Source organism: Colius striatus, chromosome 10 (assembly GCF_028858725.1).
Source record: "Colius striatus isolate bColStr4 chromosome 10, bColStr4.1.hap1, whole genome shotgun sequence".
Classification (NCBI taxonomy): Eukaryota; Metazoa; Chordata; class Aves; order Coliiformes; family Coliidae; genus Colius; species Colius striatus.
The window spans coordinates 23,306,673-23,325,591 of record NC_084768.1 but is presented as its reverse complement, the minus strand read 5'-3'; the positions used below and the strand labels follow the sequence as shown (position 1 = coordinate 23,325,591).

Genomic DNA, 18,919 nt, shown 5'->3' with positions numbered 1-18,919 from the left:
TCCTAATACTCTTGAGAAGTCTTTGCATGGGATTTGCAGTTGGACTAAATGTAGCTAGATGGTCTCTCTTTACACTATGTGCCGCAAGGTTTTTTTGGAGCTTTTTGTCCTTTGTATAGTAATAGTCAGGTTTGAAAAAAGATAGAGGGTTAGGAATTAGGCTTTGCTTCAGTAGACTTCTTTAGTTTTGCTTTCTATAGACATCTTGAGATTTTTATGAACATGAAATTTTAATTTGTGTCTGTGTTGTCCTCTCTAATTTTATCTTTAATAAAATGTATAGATTACTTCTATGTTTTTTGCTCAGTTGTCTGTAGGCAATAAATATTCTGAAAAAGTCATATTAGTATTCATTTAAGTGAGAAGTAGACAAGCAGAAGTATCTAAATGTAAACTGAAACAAATTACTCAGATTTTATGGTTTTGCTGAGTCTATTGCTTCTCCATGAGAGAACTTCACTCCTATCCATTCTTCAAGGTTAATTAAAAGAGATAACTTGTTCATTTTTTTTTCTGAGAGAATGCCTGTCCTTGTTTTCTCAAAGAGGTTGATGCACCCTAGATTTCTGAAAGTGCAGGAAACAAAGACTCTGGTACTGTTGCCCTGATTGATTTTCCAACAGCTTCATTTCCTGCAAAATTCCTTGTTGCTTTACATACAGATGCATGGAAACATGGCATCTGACATACAGTAGATTTAAAATATCTTTGAAAACAGAAAACTGTGGTTCCAGTGCCAGAACTGTCAATGCTGATGGTGATTTCCACTGGGTTTTCAGTTTCCTAGCCTAGGGAGTGTTGCACAGTCTGCAAAGTCAGAATTACAGAACAGGCGTAATCATTTTCTCCCCCTGTCTGGACCCTATCTCAAATATATTTAGGATGTAGTTCAACCTATATATGTTTCCTGCTAGTTCAGACTTGAGGCATTCCTGATATCCTTGCTTTCTTGTCTAATTTTCCTATGGCACAGCATACATTGAAAAAGTTGTTTTTAAGCTCCTGTGGATTCTCCTGGAATTTGTAGATAATAAATTGCTCTTTGAGATTAGTGAGGAATAGGCTTGAACAGACAGGTGATTGCTCCCTATCAGATGAACCTAAACAATCTTAAAACTAAATATTTTGAATGAATGTAACAACAAAATCGAATTCAAATAGTCAAAGTTCATTTCCAATTCCTAGAATATTCTGATTTCTGAGGTTTTTAGTACTTTATTGTGGTGAAAAAAATTCAATTTCATTGTTATAATACAATAGTGTAGTTCACAGTAAACTCCTGAGAGTGTAAAAATAAAGGAGAGGGAATGGAGGGATTATACTGATCTATTGGGTATTTTTATTGCTGCAATCAGTGAAAGCCATCTCCTTGCCCAAAAACTTGAAAGAAGTCATTATTGCACTTCTAATGAAGTCAGTCGAAATTTTGCAACTTATTTAATCTGCAGACAGATCAAGCTCACTAGGTCTGCTTCATCTTACAACAGCAGACGATAGAAAAATATGATGGGAGTGTTTCCAGGTCTCCTGAGTTACTGGGCTTTTCAAATTAAAAAGTCAGTCTTATGCTACCAAATCTGCTGCTAGAAGAAGTGTTGAAAATGTTACATGTCTATGAAATGTTGTTTTAGAATGCTGACAGTTAAAAAAAAGGCAAAACAACAAACTATAACAAAAAGATCCCATTAATCCAACCTCTGATGCTATGGGTGCTGTTGGTTTTTCTGTATCTCTTTCAGAAATGTGCATCCAGCTGCTAGCATGATGTCAGTGCTTAGAATATTCAGAAGATTTGATATATTTTAATTACACACTAATTAGGAGAAGTCTTTCAATATGCTCAATGACACAAATAGGATAGTAGAGTAGCAACTTTTATGTGGTAAAGGGAAACACTGAAAGAAAAGTGCTTTTGTGAAAAACTGTTGAGCCTGGGGAAAAAAAAATATTTGGCAGGACATCCACTTCTAAACAGAAAGTACATTTAGTTCCCATTCATTTGGCCAACTTCTTTTTAAGGTGAAATGAATGCTGACTGTAGAATGTGCAGGGATGATGATATGTGGAAACATGGGCTAGAAGACAAGTCCTGAAGGTGAGGTTTATAAGAGTCATATAGAAGAACCCTACAGACTTCAGGATTCTCCCTATTCCATACTTTTGGCCTTTCTTCTGTCTGCACCAACCATTCAGAAAATACCTTCTTCCATGAGTTATGTATATATGATGAATTTGCTTTAATCATTATTTTAATGTTTAAAATATTAAAAAAATTATAAGAACATGAATGCACCTGCCTATTTTGAAGTGACTAGCATTACCTCATTGTTCTTTGAGTTATTTAGTTGATTCCTAAGAAGCCAAATACATTTTTAAAGAGTCTTGCTGGAAAAGATAGTCCTTTATGCAAGACAGCACATCACGTCTGCATGGGCATGTAGTTAGGAACGTTAGCTATGTGCACTTAAAAGGACAGACCAGGAACAAAATCTCTGCAGAAATATATTTCCCTTTTATTAGGAAAGCCTTCTGTAGAGATGGACAAAAAAAGCATAGTTTCCTGGGGAAATACTACCCACTGATTTCACAAGAATTCAGCCCTGATTAAGTGCTAGGAGGTATGTTCTCAGTGCAATTGTAATTGGGTTGTTATCACCATGGTTATGAGATTTAACTAACTGAAAACTGTAGGCATTTGTCTCATTAATGTCAAATGCTATAGTTTATTTCTGGAAACTAAAAAACGTGCTGCCCAGGGAAACCTGTTCTGTGATAATCTTTGAAAACAAGGCACTTAGGAATAGTCTGTCTAGTTCATGTTAGAAGGTTTCACACATATTTTGTTACTTGTTCTTTACGGGTTTTTGGTTATTAAAAAACTTTTTTTTCTGTGGTATTTTGCTTTTTCAGAGTTCTTTATGGACTGCAGGTCTAGCTCTTATAAAACAAGCATGTGGTTATGATGTCTTTGCTCATATACAATCACTTCTGGACTACGCTAGCATCCAACATACTTTGCATTTACATTTTACCTTTCTTTCTCCAAATTTTGGTTTATCTTTTATTGAATGCTTTCAAACAAAACACTTTTCAGCTCTGATCTTGGGACTGAATATAGTCACGCTGTTCTGCTTGAGAGATAATTAAAGTAATGCCTTCCAATTTTGTTTCTATTGTTTAAGAACTAAAAACTGTAAAACCATCAGTGATTTCACTATGTGTTGCATTCGTGTGGAGTTGTTTCTGGTAATGAGCTTCAGTGGAGGCTGCTGTAAGAAGTTGCTTGAAACTTGGAGCAGTTTCTAAGGCCCTAAGTCAGACCCATCTGGGAGGCTAATCCAGTTATATGCCTGCATGATCACTTTTTGAAGAGAAGCCAGAACAGGAGAGGTGGGAGTTAGTGGTAGAGTGGCATGAGAGAAAGTGACCATGTGGACTCCAAGGTCAGTGAGGGAAGAGAGGAGGAGGTGTGACAGAACAGAGAACCCTCTCCATCCTGTGATGAGCTGGGGGTTCTACCCCTGTAACTCATGGAGGGTAATTGCAGAACTGAGATCTGTCGGCAGCCTGGGGAGGAGCCCGCACTGAAGGGGTATCTGTACCCAGAGGGGCTGTGACTCTGGGGAGGTGGTCCTGGAGCAGAATGTGGCTGGAGTTTTGTTGGGAGAGAGAGAGGACTGAAGGATCACAGGTAAATCACAGAATGGTGAATGTTGGAAGGGATTTCTAAAGTTCATCTAGTCCAACCTGCCTGCTAAATCAAAATTGTCATTCCAGTCATGCTAAAGCCAAATTTGATGCCTGTGCTGATTCAGGATGATTAAGCAAAAATACCCCAGAGTAAATCTGACCTGGCATAAGTATTAAAGACTTCCAAATATGCGTAGGGAAGAGACATTCTGACTGTCTCATTTCCTTGCACAGCTAGTACACTGCTAACACACTTGGCTGAAGCCAGCTCTGCGTGTCCTCTACATAGGCTGCTGGCAACTCAAAGGCTCTCCTATTCCATTCTTAGGAGGACTAGTTCAAACAGAAAGGTGCCAAGAGCTTGGAATAACCTAAGGTTTTGCGTTTTGTTTGCAAAACTTCAAGATATCTTGGAAAAATTGAAGTCTCGGGGATTTCAGGAATAGCATAATCCAACTGAAGCCATCCACACATGCTGGTGGTAGCACAGGCTGTGAGATAGCCAGGAAATCCTAAGTAACATGAACAATTATGGATTATTTTAACAAAACTTCATTTTCTTTTCACAACAGATTGTTCAAAAAGTAAGCTTCTTTCTGTTCGTAAGAATTAATGTTAGTTGTCTTTTTTCATGTTCTGCTACTCAGTGGAGGTGTGTACTTGGAAAATTAGCTCTTGACCTCATGATTTAGGTTTATTCTCCAGGACATTTTGACCCGAATACAACACCTAAAGTATCAGAAAATAGAAATGGTTATACTCACAATTGAGGTAGATCACCAAATAGGCGTAAATCTGGCCACAGCCTCTGAGATAGAAAAAGGAGGAGAGTTAAGAAGTTCCAGGATAGTGACTGTAAACAGTTTGAGAGCAGATATGATAGAGGAATTCGTTGTACTTTGACAGTAAAACAGACTGGGACAATATCCCATGGCCAGCATTTCCTGCTATGGCTGACTCTGGTTGTATAACCTTCCATTTCTTTTTTCTGCCCAATCCAATTTGAAAAATGTGGCATCATGGTACACCTGTCTATCCTACAGGTTTGGGGTTTTTAATTGACTTCCTACACAGGGGAAAAAAAAACCAAACCAAAAAGCTAAGGTGCTGCTTGGTCTGCTGTGGAGCTACCCATCTGCCCTCTGGCCATCACAACATTGTTTCAAAAGCTGCAGTTCTTTATTGCTGAGAAACTACATTAGTCTTAGGCTTTTCCCTGAGGAAAAATATCCTACCACTACCACCATTATAAATACAGATTGCAAAAGATATTTACTTCTGAATACTGCTGTGCTACACAGGAAAAGATGCTGTTTTTTCCATGATTTCAACAAGGAGTTGCCATGTGCTCAAGTTTCATCAGTGAAAATCATGGTCCTCATTTTTATGAAGCACATCTATTAAAGCAATGCAAATTCCTGTAGCCATTGAAGAAATAAATTGTGGTACTGATAAAACATTTGTGGTCATACTTTTTGTAATTAAATTGAGCTATTTCACGGTAATTAAGTCTGAAATGTACCACCATCTGAATTAAAGGGAAACTTTATGAAACAAGCTTCTGAACTCTTCATTCTGTTTTGAATAATACAGCAAATGCTTTTCCATTCCTTTACCATCAGGTAACAGAAACACGGACTGGTCCTCTTGGCTGCAGTAACTATGACAACCTAGATTCTGTCAGCTCTGTTCTAGTTCAGAGTCCTGAAAATAAGATTCAGTTGCAAGGTATGTAGGTGCAATTTCATTAATTTGTTTTGGAACAGGATGACATTTTTCACACTATCTGTTTTTCTTTCTTCCACTTCATAAAAGGTCATTTTCCTAATTTTTTTTTATGTGTGCAATAAATACATTCTAGGCAAAGGGAATGAAATGTCAGTAATTGATGTTGCTTTTGAAATGGAAACAACTTCTGTACACATCAGAAAACAATTTGAACAATGCTGTTAACATTTTACAGCCCTATTTAGCAACCACTTGCACACCTTTTAAACAATCTGAATTCCCATAGATTCCACCAAGTAAGGAATGCCATTTAGTGTGCTCAGTCTGTTTTGCACATGCCTGGTAGTTGCTTATACCTCTTGCAGTTGTCCCACTGAAATGAATGGAATCACTGGGGGAGCAGTACATGGATTTTAAGACACTCTAAATGATCAATCCCAAGCTTCCTCCTGAGACTTTTAAGAAAACTTGTAAATTTAGACATCTCTCTCAATAGAAAAATAATAGTAATTATATATTTTAAAAAAAGAGAGATAAAGGTAAAGAAAGGAAAGGAAAAAAAGAGGCATAATTTCTAATTCATTCTTTGTCATTTACAGCCTATGCATTTCCTGGCCTGTGTATTATATGCATAAACATTTTTGAAAAGTCACTATCTAGTGCTTTTTTTTTGGCTACACAAATGTAGCATTAATAACGTACTGCTATTACTATGAAAACAGACTAAATTCTCTTTAGTTCATGTACTTCTGTATACCTCTGTGTGTACACAATGAAAGAAGAATACAGTTCTTAATTTGCAGTTACAAGTAGCTATGTAATTATTTGAAAATTTTTCCATATTGTTTCATAAAGCAGTTGGATACATAGTGTGAAGCTCTTGCTGACTATTAAGAATGTCTCTAATGGAAAGATTATCTTTGTGTTTAAAACATTCAATTGCTTTTTTTTTCCCTTTTTTTTCTCTCTCCCCAGAACAGGTTAAAAGTCATAAAATTATATGGTGATTTCAGAGACAGAATATATTTTTTAAAAAGAACTTGTCATTTTCACTGGATTGTGATGAAATATTCCCAGAAATAATTTGAGATTTTTAATGGTTTCCAGCATATGCACAGTCTTTTTAAGTTAAAATTTGGAATATAATATTTGCATCCCTCAGACTGGTTTTATGCATGCCATTGGATTGTTTTTCTGTGAAACACATTAACAGAACTTCATAAACTATTTCATGCTTATCATGGAAGAATTGAACAAGACTCAGGTTTTTCTGGGCTTTCTTTTCCTTTTCAAGACTTATTTCATAAGTATACAAGAACATTAAAATTTTACTCAGGTGGAAACAGAGTTTTATAAATTTTCACATGAGATAGGAGGAAGGACAGACAGACCTGGTTTTATCTATTGTGGTATAACTTTTAACTTGTAAGGGTTATGGAATTACTGTTACACCTGTCATTTTTATGTCTGTACAAATAAGGGATAATTCTCTACAAAATTGTCCAAGCACCTAGGCAGAAGAAATCTGTATCACATATAACCAGTCCATATGATGAGAAAGTGCTTGGCTCACAAAGATGCTCCACTGGTTCCAGAGAGATTATTTTTGCCACAGAAAATACAAACTAATAACAAATTACAAATTAATAACGTACCTTGCAGTGTCTTTTTGATTGGCTGATTACTATTGTAGTTAGAGTGACTAATAGTTAAATTTTCAGATAAGTAAGTCTAAATTTCTGGTCACAAATATTCTAAATTTTTTACTACCTGCTCTGTGATTCTGATATATCTATGTGATATGCTTTTGTAGGGCACGTCATGGGAAGGTCACTTTGCAAAAGTTCCTGTGACACTGTAGGAATTTTTAAAACACCATAGGAGGTGTTTTAAAACACCTCTTTTCTAGGCTTCACACTTTCTCTACACTAAACCTTTAGGAGATTTCAGAAGAATTTTCTTCCTCAAGGTTTTATAGCTTTACTTATCACATCCAATTGGGTGTTGCTTAGCAATTAAATACCAATAAGAAATGAAATATCAGCTATTTTTTTTCCTAAAATTTCCTGCAACCTAATGTTTCTCATTTTTTTCAGTTTGCCTGTACAGAATCATGAAGATGTAACTAAAGTTGTTTAGACAAACTATATCTTGTTGGGTCAAAGGAAACTTGGAAGTCCAATACAGAACGGAAATGTTTATCTTCACACCTCCTTTCCTGATTATACTGTCTCTTTATGTTTTCTTTCAGGGCTGCTTTCCCTTCATCAGCACTCTCAAATTTCACATTAGTTGCTAGTACCAAGGTTATAATTCAGCTGCATGCTTCCCTACTGCAGGGGACCTACTGCAGGTCTTACTGCTGAGGCTGTTCGTTCAGCAGTTCTTTACAAGGAGAAGTTGATGTAATCCTTTCTTTCTTTTTTTGACAATCTCACTTGAAAAAAATTACACAAGTAAATGCGCTATTTTAGGAACACAGATTGCTAGTTGCTGGAATGAATGTTCTGTACTGAGAGGGAAACATGAGGAATATATCTGAAATGAATTGTTAAGAAAGGAAATACATCACATAGTAGCAAATGCTAAGACAGACGTGTAATTTGTCCTTAAAACACTACATAGTTCCCTTTTTCATTGTTTGTTTGTTACATAGGTTGGGAAAGTTGCTTGTCTCGTATTTCTTTGTGTTTAATAACATAATACTTTTACTTCCTTCAGGTCTTCAAGTCATCCTGCCGGAGTATCTGCAAGAACATTTTGTTCAGGCAGCTCTGAGCTATATTGCCTGCAATTCAGAGGGGGAGTTCATCTGCAAGGACAATGACTGCTGGTGTCAGTGTGGTCCCAAATTCCCAGAGTGCAACTGTCCCTACATGGACATTCAAGCCATGGAAGAAAATCTGCTCCGCATAAGTGAGACCTGGAATGCATACAACAGTGAATTTGAAGAATCTGGTAAGATTTTTTAGAAAGTTTTTGTCTGGCTATATCTCACTCTGTTGTTTTTATACAACAGACTCTATCTGAAATCTCCTGAATGGTTTGTAATTCTAAAGCCAAATATACTTAAATGCACTGGGGATCAAAGTCTTAATTACCTTAACTTTCTACCAGGAAGTGTTATTCTCACCTTGTGATCATCAGCAAGTTGCATAATTACATTAGTATCTGCTATACTTTAAGGAGTTCAGTACTTTGAGGACTTTGAGAAGTGTACTAGAGGATGCAGAAATAAAGACAAATGAGAAACAAAGTCAGGTTATGCACTTTATGTGGGTATTCTGCATTTTTATATGAGTATTCTGCATTTTTTTTCCTGTAACACAGCTGAAATAGTTGCTTCAATTCAAATTTATTTTTCAGTATTGCCTTTCTACTATACTTCCCATCTATCCCATCCCTTCAGTGATACGATGAAGCTGACAGGGAGAACATAACTGGCCGTTGATTTACCAAGTCATTAATAGTTCATCTCAGTTAGCAACTTGTTTCTTCATATGTTTTCTGTTGACCTATCCATGTTGTCTCTACAACATTTTTGTGCCACATTAGTTTTCTTTAAAGAATCGAGGTTTGTTTCATACATCATTTGACCTGTCTTGACCATCACAACTTCCAGTCCCAAAGAGAACTGGAACTGTAGGTAAAATAAGCTTCTTAACAACTGTTTTCACAACTCACTTGCTTAGTGATATCAGCAACAGCTGTCTAGCCAGATGGTGGGAAAAGTAAGGAGAGCTCAGCAGACCTGGGAAAAATCACTCAGATTGAAAAAAGAGAAGCAAAGGAGATAAGAAGCAGAAAAAAGAAAACAAATAGAATCACAGTTTTAAATGAGCTGTGTTGGAGAAAGAAGTACCACTATAAGAGAAAGGGAAGAGGACAATTCAGTAGTCATGGGAAGAGTGTGGGAGAAAAGAAGAAATACGAGTCTTATATATTCATGTTTAATATTTGTTGTAGGATCACAGACTTCTCTGATTATAAAAGCATGAATTTATGTGTATGCAGAAATGCATTTTCCCAATAACTACTTTAATAAGTATTTATGGAGTCATGCTATCATATACTACTTGGTATACTAGGACAAGCGTATTGACTCAACAGAAGGGTACAGTTTTGTTTACCTTATTTTATCCTATTTGAATGGGATGTAATACTGTTCAATGTCTGAAGAATGTCAGTTGGTGTCACCTACTTAATGGCAGTTTTAGTTAAACTGAAAGAGCACACATATCTGGATGTGTGGAGGATTCTTCTAGCAAGACATATAGGGGCATCAGACTACTGAGTTTGAATAGCTGTCAAATACATGTGTAGCCCTGTGTTCAGGACTGAGATGTGAATCTCAAAGGAAAAGGGATAAGAGTGCTTTTAAAAATGGTTCTTTAGACATGCTATGTGAATCACTAAGATGGCAACTTCACATATATCTGTCAATTATATAATGGCTACTAGGTGTGTTTACTAGCAAGTGTGGAAGATAGATTATTAACATTAAGAGATATTCCATAGAATCACAGAATTACAGAATGACCCACCTTTTAGCCCTTGAATCATGTAATTAATGCTTAATCCAATAAATAAACAAAGCATGACTTCCCCATTCCACAAGTTACTCAGAAAAGCTCTACTTTTAACTCTCATAGACTGTTTTACATAAAAATGTTAATGGAAAGGTGAGATAGGTAAACTTGCATATGTATGGGTCTGTAGTTTGTTGAAAAAATTGGCATGTGAACTTTTGATAGATAGCTTAATCTTTACCCATTCAATCTCCCCATATAAATTGTAATTATTTTCTGAACAGCTATTCCAGTACTGTCACAGGTGGTATGTAAGCATTTCTATACACAGCAATTACTGTGATATATTCTGAAAGATTTAGAACTTATGCAATATTTTAACTATGAAAATCACTATTAACAAATATCAATATAATCTGATGCTTATTAATAACATGTTCTGAGAAAAAAGTGCTCTTTATTAAACAAAACTAATCTTTAATTAGCCATTTTAAGGCTCTGATGTGAGATATATATATATATATCAGTCTGTTTAAATGGGTAGAAGTCAGCTTTTGAGATAACAGTATGTTGCTTTATTCTAGTCAATTTATCTAGTCTAACCCCACTGCCAGAGCAGGACCACCTAGAATAGGTCACACAGGAACTTGTCCAGGTGGGCTTTGAATGTCCCCAAAGAAGGAGACTCCACAGTCCATCTGAGTAGCCTGTTCGAGTGCTCTATTATCCTCACACTGAAGAAATTCTTCCTTGCATTTCTTTGGAACTTCTTATGTTCCAGCTTATACACCTTGCCCCTTTTCCTATCATTGGACATCATGGAGAAGAGCCTGGCTCCATCCTCCTGACACCCACTCTTTACATATTTGTAAACATTATTGAAGTCACCTCTCAGTCTCCTCTTCTCCCAGCAGAGGAGCCCCAGCTCCCTCAGCCTTTCATCAGAAGGGAGATGCTCCACTCCCTGAATCATCTTTATGGCCCTGCATTGAACTCTCTCCAGCAGCTCCCTATCCTTCTTGAACTGAAGGGACCAGAACTGGACACAATATTCTAGATGTAGTCTCATGAGGGCAGGGTAGAGGGGCAAGAGAACCTCTCTCGACCTACTAATGCCATTGCACTTCTTGGCCATGAGGGCATGTTGCTGGCTCATGGTCATCCTGCTGGCCACCAAGACTCCCAGGTCCCTTTTCCCTACACTACTCTCTAACAGTTCAGTCCCCAACCTGGTACATGGAATTATTCTTTCCCAGAATAAGACTCTACAGTTGCCCTTGTTGAATTTCATTAGATTTCTCCCTGCCCAACTCTCCAGCCTGTCCAGGTTTCACTGAATGGCAGCACAGCCTTCTGGTGTCTCAGCCACTCCCCCCAGTTTAGTATCATCAACAAACAGTGCCCTCTGTTCCCTCATCAAGGTCATTAATGAATATATTGAACAGTACTAGTCTCAGCACCGTCCTCTGAGAGACTCCACTAGGCACAGGCCTCCAACTAGACCCTGCCCCATTCATCACAACTCTCTGCCTTTTTACCTTCAGTCAGTTATCAACCTCGAACAAAATAACAAAATAATCATCTGAATCCAGAAATAAATTTCGTCCCCTAATACAGACCTGTAAATCTTACTGGGTTCATTTCAGGTTATGCACATTATCTGTGGACAGAATTTAGCCTAAAGAGGAAGAAGTAGGTATTCTGTTTAAGATGATTTGTTTACTGTTGTTGTTATCTCTCCTTCTGTCTGTTCAAGATAAAAACCTGAGAAATAGATTTTTTTTTAAAAGAAAAGTCTGGCAGTTCTTCAGTGCCTAAATTCCCTTTGAGATCAATGTGTAGCTAAATTTGGTTGTGTCTTTGAAACTCTTAATTTGAATTTCCAGAAATTAAAAAAAAAAAAAAAAAGGAAGTGGGCTGCTTTTTCTACATCCTGCTGCTCTATTCCAAATTAGGCAGTTTACACTATTGTTTTATCTTTTAAATTATGAAATGTGAAAGAAAAATGCATGTACCTAGTTAAAAGTCGAAAGTCTTGAATATCATAATTACAACTGTAAAAAGGTAGTGATTTAGTATGACCACTTTATGCATATATTAATGAAATTCAACAAGAAGTCCAAAGTGCTAGTCCTGGGGAGTCCTGCACCAAGAGTCAGGACAAGTAGGAGGCCACCCAACAAGAAAGCAGCTTGGCAAATAAGGACCTGGGAGTCCTAATTGACACCACTGACTGCAAGCCAGCAATGTATCTGTCATGGATGGGGGCAGTAAGCAAGAGACTGTTGTGTTGTTTCATTGCTGGCTGGGCAAAACCATGACAGTGCCCTTGCAGCAAAGAAGCATGGCAGTATCCTGGGCTACATTAGGCATTGTCAGCAGATCAAGTGGGAGGATGATTTCCCTCTTAGCACTGGTGAGGCCGCAACTGAAGTACCCAACAGAGACACAGACAAATTGGAGACAGTCCTTGAAAATTATGAGACTGCAACATCTGTTTTATGAGGAAAGGATGAGACTTCAGCCTGGAGAAGGTTCAGGGGGATCTTACCAATGTAGATAAATACCTGAAGGGACAGTGCAAAGATGGAGTCAGGGTCTTTTCAGTGGTGCCCACTGACAAGGTAAGAGGCAGTGAGCACCAACAGAAACACAGGTGATTCCACTTGAATTTTCCTGCTTTTCTCAGGAGGACTCTAGTCTGCAATTTAGGTTTGACTTTTCTGTTTTGAACAACTATGATTATTATAGATTAGATGATCTTTTGGCCAAAACATTTTCCAGTTCAGAACGTGTCATTCATAGTCATGTGCAGATTTCATTTCTTTTAGGCTCTTCTGGCACCTTTTAACTACTTGAATCTCATTTTAGAGGACATGGAGCAGTATGTTATTTATCTCTCAGTAAATTTGGCTGCCCTTCACAGTAATAAATACTTGATCCCTATTAGCTCAATGAGCTTCATATAATCTCTTAAAATCAGTGTATGTATTAAGTTCTTACAGAAAGTGTAAGAAGTACTTTAAATTCTTTAGTCTGAATCATCTGATTATTTTTTATCATATCTTTTGGCCTCCAGACTAAGCTATTGCCCTTGCAAATGAACAGTTGTTTCTTTATAAAAAAATACATGCTAAAGCTTTTCAACCTTTATCAACAAATGTAATTAGTTTCTTCAGACCCCTGTGGCTGATTAACGTGTAAGCAAAGTTGTCTCTGAGAACATCATTCCAAGAATCTATGTTCCTATCATCTAACACATGGCCTAAAAATATTACCTTGATTGGGATCAAGCAGTACTTCAATCACCCTTCCTTCATGTGCACAAAACTAGCCTAGAAGGATAACTAGGTAGTCTATTACCACAAACCACTAATTTTCACTGAAATTCCAGAGTATGAAGTACACCTACATTCTTTACATTAAAGCACTGCAATCTTCACTATGATGCCTGTAGCCTGACCCACCTTCTCATTTTGTTTTTTTAATTATTGCCACTTTCCTGTAGTCCTTCTACTCCTAATATACTTGTCCAGCTCCTCCTCCTACTTCATTGTTTCAGTAAACTTTTTCTTGTCATTTCAGGAAAAGGCCTTGACCTAGTTAGTTTGACACTATAAAGAGAGCAATATGATTCCTTTAAAAAAAAAAAAATCTCAATTCTTTTAAAAATGGAGGACTTTCACAGCTTATGGTTGCAGTAGTGTTAAAGTTGTGCTGGCAAATATGTTGTCTTGTTACACATCACTGCTTTTGCAAGATCTAGGGAATGTCTTGGCAAGACATAATGTATAAAGAAACAAATTCTAAAATGCAACTTCATCAATGAGTGACTGGCAAATCATCATTTACAAAGGTTATGACCCACTGCTCTAAAAAATATGAAAGTAATGAAAACCCATGAAAATCTCCACAGGCTCAGAATTCTGACAGCAAGGATAAGAATATGATCATGCCTTTATATACCATAATCCTGGTGAGAATGAGTGACTTCAAAAATCTGTCTACTTGATTTAAATGACAGCAATTTTCTTTTAAGGTGGTCTGCCCAGTGGCATCTAAAAGACATTTTTAGTAGTCTATGTTGCACTAATTTCTTTTTTCTAAATTAAAAAGGCTTTAAAAATGAGGACATGAATTATAGGGTTTCTTAAACAACAGAATATGGCAAAAGTGCCAAGTGTCATAATTTCTTTCCTTATCGCTAACATTTATGAGACCTTCTGGAAACATCCAAATAAAATCTTCCATTCAAGCATTTATTTTCACATAGTTCACATGCAATGACAGTTTCCTGCCTTATCTTTGCATATTTCTGAAGTGCTGAGGAGTTTGGGTTTTTTTTGTTGGGTTGCTTTTTTTTTTTTTTCTCTAGAAGGCAACAAAAATATCTTTTTGAATATTTCCATGAAAGGTATGGGATGAGGGGATGTGCAATGAATGTTGTGAGGTATATTTTCAAAGTAGCTTTGAAACTGAAAACTTATTCTTTTAAACATTTAGCTTAAATACAAAATATTGTGGAAAAAAATAACATGCTGTGGTGATTTAGCCCTGGCTGAGTGCCAGATGGCCACCAAGTTGTTCTATCACTCCTGTTCCTCAACTGGGTAGGGGAGAGAACAGACTCAAATTGGGGAAAAATGGTTTGATTTATTAATGAACTATTAGAACAAGGAGATGAGAAATAAAACTGAATGTTGAAACACCTCCCCCCACCCCTCCTTCAATCCAGGACTTTCTCTCATTCCCTCCACAGCAGTGCAGGGGGATAGGGATTGGGGGTTATGGTCAGTTCATTACAGATGAACTTTGACGCTGCTTCTTCTCAGGGCGAGGCTTCATCACACTTCAAACTGCTACAGTCCCTCCCATGAGAGAGTCCTCCACAAACTTCTCCAATGTGGATCCTTCCCATGGGCTACAGTTCTTCGTTCTTTAATTTGATTCAGTAATGCACTAAAATATGTGTTTATTTTAATCATTTGTAGTTCATTAACTTCATAGATTTGACTTAAAGGTTCTGCATCAGCTTAAATAGAGCAGAGCCAGAGCTGTCTCGAAGTGCTTGACTCAACACAAAACCTGCTTATGGTACGAGATATGAGATTTCACAGGCATAATTGAACACTAGAAATCATCCTGTAAATGTTCTGATATATATACTTCTACAACTTTCAAACACAAAATTCTTCTCTCAGAATGTGAGCTTTGACTGTTTTCAATCACTTCTGCACCTATTCTATACGGAGATTTATGAAGGTAGATTTCCATATCACATAAGCTCAAGTGGTATAAGGACAGCCAAAGTAAGTGGATATGAACATTCACATTAATATTTGCTGAAATTATTTTTCATTGTGAAACCATCCTTCTTCATTGCTTTGATTGCAAAACACTACTGAAATGATTTGCTGTTGCAAGCTACTTCTTCTTAAATCCCTGTATTCACTGGATTTGGACTTCATGTCTTATGCATTTCGTAATTCCCTAATAACTCCTGGATGTCTTGCTATCGAGCATGGGTTACCTTTTATATCTACAGATTTGAAATCATCTGAAAAAAATCTGTTTTGAAATGTTCACCTAAAAATTAGATCTGAATCCTCAGTTAATATATAGCACTATATAGAAAGTTTTCTTGTTTGTATCAGCATAGATTGCTTTTGAGACTTTAGAGTCCTGCTTCCTCAGTTCAATTATATTTTCCCATTTCTTTAAAACAACTGAATTACTGATTTTCCTAAAATCCCTTGTATAAAATAATTGAATTTAAAAGGTTGAATAAAATAGATTCTAATAAAGGAGATGATGAGCTTATAACTGAATTAAATATCAGTAATACTAAGGATGAGGAAGTTCAAGCACCGCATTCTTTTTTTTGATGGTAGCATTTGCATCTTATATAATTACTTTTATGTAAAATCTACAGAAAGTAATAGGAGAGGTCATCTCTACCATTCCATAACCTTGACTGAGATTTGGAGAATTATTCATTTAACAGTGTCATGAATTTACATCTCCATCTTCAAAATAGCAAAGTGTGAATAATATCACATTTTGTTGATACATGTTCAGGACTGTTTTTCCTTTCCTTGAATTCATATTTTCCAATCTGAGATACAAGCATATTATAAAATGCTAACTTTGGAACATGAAAAGTTCTTTCCACTAGGCATATTTAATTTTGAGATAAGCAAATATCCCAAAGATGGCCTTGAAAAATGTAAAAAAGAAGTGAAAGTAGCTCTGTAGAGAAGGACCTGGGAGTTGTAGTGGACAACAAACTAAAACATGATCCAGCAGGTGCCAAGAAGGCCAGTGACATCTGGGAGTGCAGGAAACTCAAGAAGAGTGTGACCAGCAGATCAAGAGAAGTTATCTTCACCCTTTACTCTGCTCCATTAAGGCCACATCTGGAGTACTGTGTCTGGTTCCGGGATTCCTGGCTCAGAGAGACACGAAAATGCTGGAGAGAGTCCAGCACAGGGCTACCAAGATGATGAGGGGACTGGAACATCTCTCTTACCAGGAAAGGCTGCGGAATCCTGAGACTGTTTAGTCAGGACAAGACTGAGAGGGGACCTCAACAATGCTTATAAATACCTAAAGGGTAGGTGATGAGAAGATGGGCCCAGTGTTTTTTTCCGTAGTGCCCAATGATAGGACAAGGGGTAACAGGCACAAGCTGAACACAGCAAGTTCCACTTGAACATCGTCCTGTGAGGGTGATGGAGCCCTGACACATGCTGCTCAGAGAGGTTGTGGAGTCACCTTTTCTGGAGGTTTTCAAAACCCTCTTGGACTCCTTCCTATGCAACTTGATCATTGTGAACCTGCTTTAGCAGGGGGTTGGACCAAATGCTCTCTAGAGCGCCCCTCCCAATCTGTGTTTTTCCCATTCTGTGATTCTGTGGGTCTCTAACTCCAGAAGTTAGTCTGGCCCTTAATCCATTGAAACCGATACGCAAACTTGGCCAGTAATTGTTACTATTGGATATTACCAAAAGATAGAATATGTTTCAATTCACACTTTTTACTTTGGGATTGGTGATGGTGTTGCTGCCTGAGTCACATCTTTCCAAAAGGCTGACCGACCATTTGTGGTCACACCACACATTTTTATAAAATAGTGCTGTATGATGACTCCAGACTTCAAAACTGTTTGACTGTTTCTTGTGAAGGATCCCTGTTCTCCCAGTGAAGGTAGTCTCCAATGACCACGTTGCAAACCATGGTAAAATACAGTAAAATCAAGACTGGAAACTGAAGTTTGCAGTGATGTGAAAGTGCAGGTGTTCAGGGGAGAATTCCTTACGCTCTCTGCTAATCTTATAAATTTGCTACAGATGGATAGCATTGTCTTTATGACTATTGAGACTGTAAAAAAGTTGTAGAAGAGGAATTCTAAGATTGTTCCAAAGTCAGATACTGAGTATGATACACAGTCAGTCAATATATACAACCAGAGCAAGTGACAATACTTTATCTCAAAATCTATACAAATCTCCTAAGATTTCTCAGGAAAGTGAATTTTACAGCCATTATTCTTACATGTAGAGACTTGGATGCAGAGCACATAGTAATGTATCTGTTGAGGGTTTTTTTTTTTTGCAGTCATTTTGAATCACAAGTAAAAAATAGCAGACATGGACAATCAGGGTTATTTAATTTGCTAAAAAAAAAAGCAAGCTTAAATAAAGCAGACTAAAACTCAGATAGTTGAACAAAATGTACAGTCAAACCTTTACTTAAGTTTAAATATAATAAATTTAGATTTAAAGTAAAAAATTAGATCAAATAATGTAAGTAAATTTACATTGCTTGTCCAGTGTTGAAGATAGAAATCTCAGATGTCTTGTTGACAGAATGTGTTATGATGAGACCATATGTCCTCTCCATCAGAAAAACATTTTAAAATATTGCTGTGATGATAGCATGTCAGGTTCTTCCAGAACTCCAGCAAAACTACAGCAAGTCTACATTTACTTTGATATATTTAACCTCTCTATTCAGTCAGAAGTCTAATATAACTTTTTTTTTTTTTTGGCCATACCAATAAGTCATAATTTTTGCTATTCCTCTGGCACGAATTCTTTCTAAAAACTGCTTTAGTAAAAGTGGGAGATTCCTTTTCATTGCCTCTCACTATCTTCAAATCAAAATCACCTTGCTGACAAGTAAAAAAGTAATTTTTCTCAGCTGCCATTCCTGCAGCTTGACTACATTGTATAGACATCAACTTGAGTGCTAGTGTACTCCCATGAGTAATCATAGCCCTAAGATCTAACCGGTGCCCTCAATGACTCTTGTGTAAAGTACAGTTATATTTAAAAAAGAATTTTCACACTGCCTCTTAATCAGTAGGTAAAAATTATCTTGATGTTTGCAGAGTTCCCTATGATCTTTCTAGTACAGGAGAAAAGAGGAAAAAGAAAAGAGAAAATGCATTCTAAAATAGATATTTGAAAATGTAGTTAATGTACCAAATGTCTCATTTACACCTGTTCCAAATTACTGTGAGTAAAAGGGCAGAACGAGTTTCATTTGGAATTACCAGTTTAAACATAGATGTTGCTTTATGTACACCCTGATTGGAAGAAACTTCTTGCATTTATAATGGAAGAAAAGTTCCTAGACTGACTTTCAGACTCTATGTTGAGATTCCAAGTCTTAAATAACATTGCAAGATGATTAGGTTTGGCATCGGAGACAGCCTGTAAACTCAGTCCCACATTGTCATTTGCAGTGAAGACATTTCCTATTAGAAGTTCTCTCCTACCACATCCAATGATGTGTTACTGCTTTTCCAGTTATTATGTTTCAACTGAAATGTATGTGCAAAAGCTTAAAAATGAAATCTTGAACTAAAACTAAATACTGGAAGATTTCTTCAGTTTAGAAAATCAACAAATTTAACCTCACTCTTTCAAAAGCTTTGTTTTCACTGATTCAGGAGGAAGAGAGAGTAC

General features: G+C 36.8%; 1 protein-coding gene across 2 annotated transcripts in view; it reads left to right on the top strand.

Annotated features, from left to right (window-relative positions):
- Nucleotides 1–18,919, top strand: part of BRINP3 (BMP/retinoic acid inducible neural specific 3) — a 174,465-nt gene that overhangs the window by 109,972 nt on the left and 45,574 nt on the right. For both annotated transcript variants that reach the window (XM_062003959.1, XM_062003960.1), the window contains 2 exons: nucleotides 5,313–5,418; nucleotides 8,140–8,376. In XM_062003959.1, the coding sequence (XP_061859943.1) occupies nucleotides 5,313–5,418; nucleotides 8,140–8,376 (343 nt within the window). The remainder of the gene's footprint in view (nucleotides 1–5,312; nucleotides 5,419–8,139; nucleotides 8,377–18,919) is intronic.